The sequence below is a fragment of the Pelmatolapia mariae genome, linkage group LG5 (genome assembly GCF_036321145.2).
Source record: "Pelmatolapia mariae isolate MD_Pm_ZW linkage group LG5, Pm_UMD_F_2, whole genome shotgun sequence".
NCBI classification, from domain to species: Eukaryota; Metazoa; Chordata; class Actinopteri; order Cichliformes; family Cichlidae; genus Pelmatolapia; species Pelmatolapia mariae.
In genome coordinates this window covers 14,458,825-14,469,287 of record NC_086231.1, presented here as the reverse complement: position 1 = coordinate 14,469,287, position 10,463 = coordinate 14,458,825, and the positions used below count along the sequence as shown (strand labels likewise).

General features: G+C 39.3%; 1 protein-coding gene across 1 annotated transcript; it reads left to right on the top strand.

Annotated features, from left to right (window-relative positions):
- Window positions 1-5,171: 5,171 nt before the first annotated feature.
- On the top strand, window positions 5,172-7,401 carry LOC134627021 (zinc-binding protein A33-like). The gene has a single exon (XM_063472932.1). It carries the CDS (start codon window positions 5,172-5,174, stop codon window positions 6,573-6,575), a length of 1,404 nt encoding a protein of 467 aa, XP_063329002.1. The 3' UTR covers window positions 6,576-7,401.
- Window positions 7,402-10,463: the final 3,062 nt, after the last annotated feature.

Sequence of the window (10,463 nt, the reverse complement as noted above, 5' to 3'; positions counted from 1 at the left end):
AAATGATGGGATTATCAAATATTATAGGTCATTTTATTTATTCAAAGATCATTGTACTGTTTTCTTTGTATGGAAAGCATTTCTTGACTTCTGATGAAGCTAATATTGAAAGCATGCTAATGTTACTTAAACGACGCATGCTTTAAGATTTTGTACTGAGTTTGGATAGGTCACATCATTTTGTATGGTATGTTAGGCTGGGAAAGGAAAAAAGTCTGAGTTGAATATGATGTAAATTACTATAATGGACATTTCACAATAAAATTCACATCATGTAAATATATTTCTTTCAGTAATATTGTATCCAATGTAGGCTAATTTAAGCGACTAGCTTATTTGAATTTTGGTATGTATGCCTTCTGGTCCACTAGCATTTTAGATAGCAGCTAAATTGCGAAGTGCATGTCTGGTAGCATTGGCAATTTTGAAAACAAAAGTTTGGGCAATAGCAAATGCTTTTGTTTTGTTTTTGTTGTAAAATCAAAGGATTTTTCATTATAAAATTCCTTCAATATTCATTTGTGTTAGTTTTACAGTGGCTCAATATTCATTTGATACAATAAAGGGATGGTGTCTCATTCTCTTCACATAAATCAGTATTGGCTAATACTGAATATACTGATCATGTATTAGTCTGCGGATGTTTTAAACACTTTGTGGTTCAAGTAGCTTTACAATTGTCCATCCATCCGTTTTCTTCCGCTTATCCAGGTCAGAGTGGTGTTGTGGTGGGGTGCATGTGTGGCTCCACCACAACACCACTCAGCCAATGCTATACACTAAGTATGTAGCATTAGCTTATGAGTTTGCACCCTCTACGGTTCTCTGTTCTGTGTTTTCCATTTATGTATTTATTCTATGGTGTGTGTTTCTTATAATCTCTCATGTATACTATATGTCTTGACAAGTGTGTGTTTGTGGTGGGGCTGATGTTACATACTTACATATATATTGTCATGAACAGCAGTCTGAAGACAAACCAGAATTGTGGTTGTGGCAGGAACATTTCTTATATCTCATGTTATATCATTATAAGCAACACAAGCTTCTTTGCTAAAGCAATGGTAGCAAGTTTAACTGTAAATAAATATCTGTACCTGTTTTAAGGAGCTTCATGGTGTTTTATTTATTTATTTCTTTATTTATTTTATCAACCAATAGTTTTCCATTCATAGGCTTATCTTTTATTCAACTTTTTCAAGAATCTTTGCATTCCAGTGATAAAATATCCAAACAGAAAAGCCAAGAAGGTGAAGTAAAATTCTGGCAGAAGAGATTACTTCTTCTTCTTTGGACTGCTCTTTTTAGGGATCCTCACAGCAGATCATCTAATCCTGTCACTAGCACCCTCTTCTGTCACACCACTGCTGCTGACAGTTTCAATTTTTAGTTTTTCCAATTCAATTTTTATTGACAGACTTTATGTGCATAGTCCAAAAAAGAAAGAAAGAAACAAGACAAAACACAACATATAAACCTTAATAAAAAATATTAAATATTTGTAAAAATATAAAACCATAATATACATAAAATACACAATTACTTAGAAGAAATCAATAAATACACAAACACTTCAGCCAGTGCTTCCTCAGACTAGATGAGTAACTGGAACCACTCACCGTCGGATCTGTGAGTGCTAAAATTATACTGTTACTAGAGCCATCCAGTTGTTCCCTAAAAGTGAACATCAGATTTCTTAAACGTGCTTTAAAAGTCCAAACACCCACAGCTACAAACATCTGACTGGCACTACCGCCTCTAGGTATCCTATGAAGGATTCTCATTGCATCATTATATGCAACATGCAGGTTCTGCGTGTCTGTGAAGGTTCTCAGCCATCCAGGTCATTGTAGTCTAAGGAGCTTGGAAAGAAAAGCGCCTGGACTTCTTTAAGTTGCTTGAAGACTAAGGTTACATGATGGAGAGTCCCAGATTTAAACCCCGTGGGAATATCCCCCCAAAGAGGGACGAAAGGACCCCCTGATGATCCTCTACCTAATCACATGGGCCAAGGTGTGAAAACGGGTGTGGGTCACAATCAGCCAGGGTTTCGGGTGAGCTCATTGTGAAACCTATCCCCACCCTATCATGGGATTTCCTGAGGTCAGATGGCCCAGGGTGTGGGCGTTAAGGCGTTTGGGAAGGGATCCCAAAACTGGATTATAGATGGCAGACAGTTGGCGTCGTAAACCACCGCCTCTGTTCAAAGATGGTCGCTCACAATGGACGTAAATGGCTTCTTTCACTCCTCTTTCAAACCATCGGTCTTCTCTGTCCAAAATGTGAACATTGGCATCCTCAAAAGAGTGACCTTTGTCTTTTAGATGCAGATGGACTGCTGAGTCTTGTCCTGTGGAGGTGGCTCTTCTATGTTGTGCCATGTGCTTGTGAAGTGGCTGTTTGGTCTCTCCAATGTAGAGGTCTGGGCATTCCTCGCTACACTGTACAGCATACACTACATTGTTAAGTTTGTGTTTAGGAGTTTTGTCTTTCAGGTGAACCAGTTTCTGTCTGAGTGTGCTGCTGGGTCTGAAGTACACTGGGATGTCGTGCTTGGAGAAAACTCTCCTGAGTTTCTCTGATACACCGGCTACATAAGGGATGACAATGTTGTTGCGTCTGTCTTTCTTATCCTCCCTCGCTGGTGTCTGATCTTCTTTTCTGTGCCTCTTTGCTGACTTTATGAACGCCCAATTAGGATAACTGCATGTTTTGAGTGCTTCCTTTACATGTGTGTGTTCCTTCTTTTTCCCTTCAGGTTTAGAGGGAACATGTTCTGCCCGGTGGTGTAGGGTCCTGATTACTCCAAGTTTGTGTTCCAGAGGGTGATGGGAGTCAAAGAGGAGGTACTGGTCCGTGTGTGTGGGCTTCCGGTAAACTTCAATGTTGAGGTTGCCGTTTTCTTCAATGTGCACGGCGCAGTCCAGGAAAGGCAAACAGTTATCCTTTGTGTCTTCCCTGGTGAACTTGATGTTTTTATCCACAGCGTTAATGTGCGCAGTGAAGGATTCCACTTCTTGTGTTTTGATTTTGACCCAGGTGTCATCTACATATCTGTACCAGTGGCTGGGTACTCTTCCTTTGAAAGAGCCAAGAGCCTTCCTTTCCACTTCTTCCATGTAAAGGTTGGCTACAACAGGTGACACAGGGGAGCCCATGGCACAGCCATGTTTTTGTCTGTAGAAACCCTCGTTGTATTTGAAATACGTGGTGGTAAGGCAGAAGTCTAACAGTGTGCAAATCTGATCGGGTGTGAAGTTGCAGCATGCAGGTTCTGCATGCTACATTGTTTGTAGGATGACCACAAGGGGGCAGTATATAGCGGTGTTCAATATGCTTTAAACAAAGCCACTTTAACTGGAAGTGAACAAAAGCTGAATTTGCGTGCAATAATATTTGCCTGCACATAGAGCTTACAACGTTGTCTGTATATGTCATCATCATCATTCATCATTCTCAGCTGTATGGACAAATCATCAACATATAAATTAAATAAAATTGGAGATAAAATCCCACCCTGTCTTACACCATTGCTAACACCAAAGGGGGCAGAAATACTGCTTCCCCATTTAACCTGCATCTTCTAATGAGTGTACCAGCAAGACAGAATCCTCACAATGTATCGAGGAACTCCCTGTCGCTTCAATTTATCAAGAAGTTTTCTGTGGTTTAGAGACATCAATGAAACACATGAGGACAGATTAATTTTTGGCCCTATTCCTTGAGTGCATATATGCACATTCCAGTGTCGTGCTTTTGAAGCCAAACTGATTATCCAGGGAAGAGATGAACACACTAACTCTGTCAAACAAGATTCTTTCTAGCATATTAGATAAAATACTGGCTAGTGCAATCGGCCTATAATTATCCAGACAGCTCACTTTTGCAGCTTTATCCTTCATAACTGGTACAAGTAAAATACATAGCATTGAGTCTGGTAGTACGCCACGAATCATAAACCCAGTGAAGCAGAGCGCTAGAAGAGGAGCTAGTCTTAAACTAGCATGTTTTATTCTCACAGCTGCAGACTCATTGCAGTTTAAGGTTTGACAGTAAAGATTAAATCTGTAACAGAATTCAAATATAGGCTTAATCTGTGTACAAATTTGATATGAGGCCAGGAAATACAGCATATGTGTCCTGTTTTAGGACCATATAGCCTATTAGACTAATGTTTACAGAAACTGTTGTAAAATATTTTGCTGCCAACAAAAAAAATAGATGCAAATTTATTACTTGATTTAAGAATCTATCTTCATTACTGATGCTTGTCAGGGAAGTGCAAAAACTTTAAAGGCTACAAAAAACTTTAAACCCTTTTACCCTCCCCACGAAAGTCTGAAGGAACTTCAGGAAGGGTGACACTATTTTCTGGAGAATTGATGGGCAAACAGGCAGTGATTTCATATCTGCTGACCTCTAATGTGAAACCTAATCTGGTCCAGAGCAACAGCACAAGTTACAGTGGTGTTCTACAATAGTAAGAAGTGAACCACCTTCATAGTACAGAAAAGTCAGGGTTAAGACTGAAGTTACCTGCGTAACAAGGAATCCTGCTTCAAAGCACAGGCCTCAGCTCATTTTCTCTTCTTTTTGGCAGTTCTACTTCTACCAACATGTTTGCATAATTCTCCTATTATCATTTAAAAATACTTTGTCTTTCTGGAATTGCATAAAACTATAAGTTGGTGCTGCATTTCCTGCCTTACCTGAATGCAGCAGAAATAAGTGCCTAACCTACTTATATATTAGTCGTTACCAAAAAGGGGAGGAGCTTTTTTTGTTGGTCTTGTCCAATACAGAAACTATATTTAAGGTGCTGTGCCCTGACATAGTGGCTTAATGTCTGACACACATTACCTGGAAAAACGTCACCTAAGAATACCTGGAAACGGTTGTTGCTCATCCAGTAGGGAGAAAGAGACACGCCCTGAGAGGGAGAGAACGATTATTTCATTCAGATCAGACACACGACTTCCTGAGGGGGGAAAGCAACAGCAGTGAATACTGTGAGTACTGCAACTTTAAATTGCTATCCCATCTGTAATTCTAAGAAGGAAAAACGAGAGACTGGGATCTTCCGGGAACTTTCTGGAGGAGTAAGATTAGCCACGAATGACTGCTGTCGCATTGTGCTTTCTGCCTGGTGTGTTTTCAGCTTCAGTGAGATAATGGCTTTCCAGTATGAGGAGGACCTCTCCTGTACTGTCTGCTTGGATATTTTTAAAGATCCTGTTGTCCTCTCCTGTAGCCACAGCTTCTGTAAAAGCTGTCTGCAGACATGGTGGGGTGATAAAACAGTACATGAGTGCCCTCTTTGCAAAAGGAAATCATCAAGGAGTGACCCACCTCGAAACCTGGCATTAGCAAAGGCGTGTAAGGCATTCCAAATGGAGAGAGATCAGAGGGTTTCTGTGGTGTCAGAGGCTCTCTGTTGCCTGCACTCAGAAAAATTCAAACTCTTTTGTCTGGACCATCAGCTGCCGGTGTGTCTTATCTGCAGAGACTCAAAAATGCATACCAACCACAGGTTTAGACCCATCCAAGAATTTGCACAGGAGCAAAAAAAGGGGCTCCAGAAATCCCTGAAGCCTTTACATGAGAAACTGAAAGTATTTGAACAAATTAAAGAAAAGTGTGATAAAACAGCAGAACACATTAAGGTCCAGGCTCGCCACACAGAGAGACAGATTAAAGAGCATTTTAAGAGGATGCACCAGTTTCTACAAGAGGAAGAGGAGGCCAGGATCACTGCACTGAGGGAGGAAGAGGAGCAGAAGTTTAAGACAATACAGGAGAAGATTGAAGGTCTGATCAGAGAGATAGAAGCTCTTTCAGAAACGATTAGAGCCACGGAGGAGGAGCTGAAAGCCGAAGATGTCTCATTCCTGCAGAACTACAACGATGCAGTGAAGTTAGTCCAACAGCAGCCCCTGCTGGATGATCCAGAGCTGGCCACAGGAGCTCTGATAGATGTGGCTAAACACCTGGGCAACCTGACCTTCAACATCTGGAACAAAATGAAGAAAATGGTCTCCTACTTTCCTGTGATTCTGGATCCAAACACTGCCAACCCAGAATTTATCCTCTCTGAAGATTTGACAAGTGTAAGTCACGGAGAGCAACAGAAGCTTCCCGAAAACCCAGAGAGGACTGACTATCATCGTTCCGTCCGCGGCTGGGAGGGCTTTAACTCAGGGACCCACAGCTGGGATGTTGAAGTGGGAGACAACACAGCCTGGTTTGTTGGAGTGGCAGCCGAATCCATTCAGAAAAGGGAGCGGGTAAAATCAGGATTCTGGCAAATCGAGTTCTACAATGGTAAATACAGCACACGCATACTGGGAGCCCCACCGTCTGCTCTCCGAGTAAAGAAGAAGCTGCAGAGGATCAGAGTTCATCTGGACTGGAACAGAGGAAAGCTGTCATTCTTTGATCCTGATACTGGCTCACACTTACAGAGTTTCACACACTCTTGCACTGACAAGCTGTTTCCATGCATAGGTACTTTAAACGAAATCCCACTGAAGATATTACCAGACAAAATTTCTGTAACAAGAGATTATCTCAGTTAAAGTTTGGTGTGTTTGATAAGCAGATGCATTGTCCTTCGGTGCATGGACTGACACCAAGGTAATGTGTCAAAGTATTACCCAGAACTTAAGGTTTCTCAGCAGAAAACTACAACCAAATGAGAAGATTAATGGTATTCTCACCACCTGTAAGTGGTTTTAATGTTACTAATGTTTGCATGCTGTAAAATCTGTAGACTTCGCCCCCCAGAAATTAAGAAGTGGGAAATGCTGCCTGAGTTTTAATCACGTTCAAAGTGCTTATTTACCTACTTAAGAAGAATAATAGCTGATTTATCCTACAGCAATAAATGAATGGGGTGTATTGCCATCAACAATTGTGCCAGGTTTGTTTTGAATTAATGAGGTGTAAACCATGGTATATTGGAAAGCTAGTACATCCAATAACAGAACAACTGTGTGAAGCAAGATATGCTGGAATTCAAATGCAAGGCTAACATTCTGCTAATGTAGACACATGCAGTTTTTTTTTGTTTTTATAACTCAGTTCTGATCCTCTCCCTACACCCCACATTTCAGAAAAAGTAACAGTTGCTTAAGGTTTGTCATTTTCAAGTTAACATTATCAGCTCAGTTTCTCTTGTGATGTCGGGTGGCTGTAGCTCAGGAGGCAGTGCAGGTTAACTACTAGTTTCAAGGTTAGTGGTTCAATCCCTGGTTATTCCAAACTGTATGGATACTACCCAAGAATGGGTAAATGGGGCAAGTTGTAGAAAGTACTTTGGGTGCTTAGCTAGAATATAAAAGTTCTACATAAGGTCCATGTTAGGGTGATAGAGACACATAGATATAAAGACATAATTTACTACAGCACGGTTTCAACAACAGTGTTAACAATTAAGCTGAAGAGAGGCAATAATGTAGCATACTGAAGTAAAACTACTCTACTTAAAGTTAAATGTACTTTTTATTACTTTAGTTCAGATAATTTTATTAGAATACACTTTTTTAATGATGTGTGCCATACACAAGTTGTTTGTACTTGTAGAAACTATACAACATGTTAAAACACCCAGAACTCACTGTTGTCACATCTGTGTGCCCCATACACAGCACAAATACGTGTATCATTTAATTATGTGACAGACCTCCTCTGTTTCTATCCCATGCCTAATTTGCTGTATTCACAGTAACACTGGTTTCATTAACATTTGAACGATAAAATGTAACATGAACTTTGACTGGTAGTCATTGATCGCTGCAGAAGTCTTTTAGTTTGTTTTAATCTGATCCAAATCAGCTTATGAGTTTGTGAACTTGGAACATTTGGTGTTTGGTTTTACAGAAAAGTCCAGGTGGACAACCAATTGAACCGAAAAGTGTCTGTATAAATTTTGTGGCATGTTCAGTCCGCTTATTGGCCAGATGTGTCTGGGACAGGATTATGTGGTGTTCTGGGCCCTATTTCAGGAAACATGTTGAACAGTCTTTGTGCTGCTTCCTGGAAAAAGAGCCCTGGCCCAGTGGATTACATGTGAGGCCTCTGTTTATTTTATTGCTAGTTGGTACAGTCTGTGCATTCTGCACATCCGTACTGCTCTGCCACCCCCCAGAATATGAAGCATACCACACTACAGGAGGATGTTTAATTCAGACTTACAGAGTAAACCCGGTAATTCGATTGGATCAATCATATAGAAATCACAACACTGCTATATTAAAGAATAACATTTCAACATAACTGGCTTGTTTTTACATATCATACATGTTCTGAAAAATAGCTCAATATAACCAAGTCAGCTTGAAAAACTAGCATGGGTTTGGTTAAATACACTTATAGAGTAAGTGCATTGTTTCCTGCTTGTCTGGTGCCATTTCATAAAATGACCACATGGGGAGGCTGTAGACTTTTTCATTTTTTATTTAAAGCCTTGATTGTCACTGAGACTTTATTGCAGTCAACTGACACTTAAATAGGTACATCTTACTGATACTTTGTTTTGTCCATATTAATGTGACAGCATCATGGAAATTGCTCTCGATTCTCCTTTGACCTCTGACATCGACGAGGCAGTTTTACTCCTGCTCACTGGACATTTTCTCTTTTTTTTTGGACCATTCTCTGTAAACATCAGGGATGGTTGTGTGGGAAATTTCCAGCATATATGCAGTTTCTGAAATTAGCCTGCCTTAAATCACCTTTGTTTCCTATTTTGATGCTTTTTTTCAGTTCTCACAGATGGGACAGACATGGCTGGGGGATAGGAAAGGGAGAAAGAGAGATGAAGGAAAAGAAAAACAGAGGGGAAGAGGGACAGTGAGAAAGGACATTTAAAAATAGATAAATCTCCTGGATCACCTGTTGAGAGAAAAAAAAGGAAAAAAGAGAAAACAAGCAAAAAAAGAGAGCGACATAATAAACACAACACCATCACATTAATCTAGCTAACAGTAAATACTAAATATTGAATGATGTTGTGCAGCACGCAGGACCGACTGCGCACAATGTGCATTGAAGCAGCAGCCAAGAAAAGTGTAGTTTGTATCTATGAACAGTGTACACCAGTGTGGATCAGCACAACACACTTTCTCCACGTAACGATCTGGTAGAGTGTATTCTGACGCTTGACTTGAACTTCTGAAGGTAGTTTTGACCTGTGTCTACATGATAAAACGCTTACATGTATTGACTTGCTGTCATATGATTGGCTGATTTTAACTTTAACAAGAAATGGGAAAATGTACAGAAAAGTGAGTTTACATGTGCAGCGTTTGATTTGCACTTTTTGAATGTTATACAATTGGAGGGTGTGTGTGAAAAAAAGTTTTTTTTTCCAAAATGCTTAAGAATAAACATTAAAAGTGTCTTGGTTGTTTTCTGTAGTTATTTTTGCACCACATATCTGTTTTTTAAATACTTTTTTTATACATCCGATCAGCATTTATCGGGTTTGTGAATTTTTGTGTTTTGTTCTTCATATTTTCCTTCTTTACTCAGTTACTTTTCAAACATTTCCCCTTTTCCTTTCAAAATATAAGAAATACTTTAACCGCTATTCGCTTCCTTTCATTTGCATATTTGATCACATTTAACTGCATATCGTTAACTCTTACTGATGCAGTCAGTCTCAAAACTACACTTTATAAGAGAGCCAGTGTTATCCATTTCTACCAACATGAATAGGACTCATCTGGAAATTAATTCTTGTTGAATCTATTTATCTAGCTATCTATTTTTTTTAAGAAAACAAAGATCATTTAAAAAGTATCAAGCACGTTGGCAAAATTCGCTTTTACATATGTTTCATAATGTCTAATAAGCTTCATACAGTTAAACACAATTACTATGACTGAAACACACGCTTAATCTCGCTATTAATAAAAATTGTATACACGTATGCCTGAATAAAAACAAACAGGTGAGATGTTAGAACTCTTTTATTTTTATTTTAGTATACACTCAAAACTTGCAACAGACAGCTGCTGGGGTTTGGAAGAGAGTTGAACAAATGTTTAAAATATAACCTGATCATTTTTGGAGCAGGCTTCAGGATCTCCACGTATTAACATGCTGCTTTTGCTCCCGGTGAAAATGTTTCCTCCTGAATTTAAATATTTTTAATGTTAGATTTAATTCAAAGTCAGCTGTTTAAATAAGAACAGCACATTATTACATCAGGGGATATGACAGGTGAAATATTCAGTTTAAAATATACTGACAGCTCTCCAAGTAAGACTAAAATGAAATAAAACGGTTCAGTTATGAAGCTTAACTTTAATCTCAGCCAAACACTAAAATAAACCAAACATGAACATTTCTAAGTTATCTAAGTGACATATATGTCATGTTTAACCTGAGTAGAGATAAGACAGGGGGTGGGTGGGTGGGGGAGACAATGTCCTGGGAGTCCGCTGTTCTTGCCGGCTCTA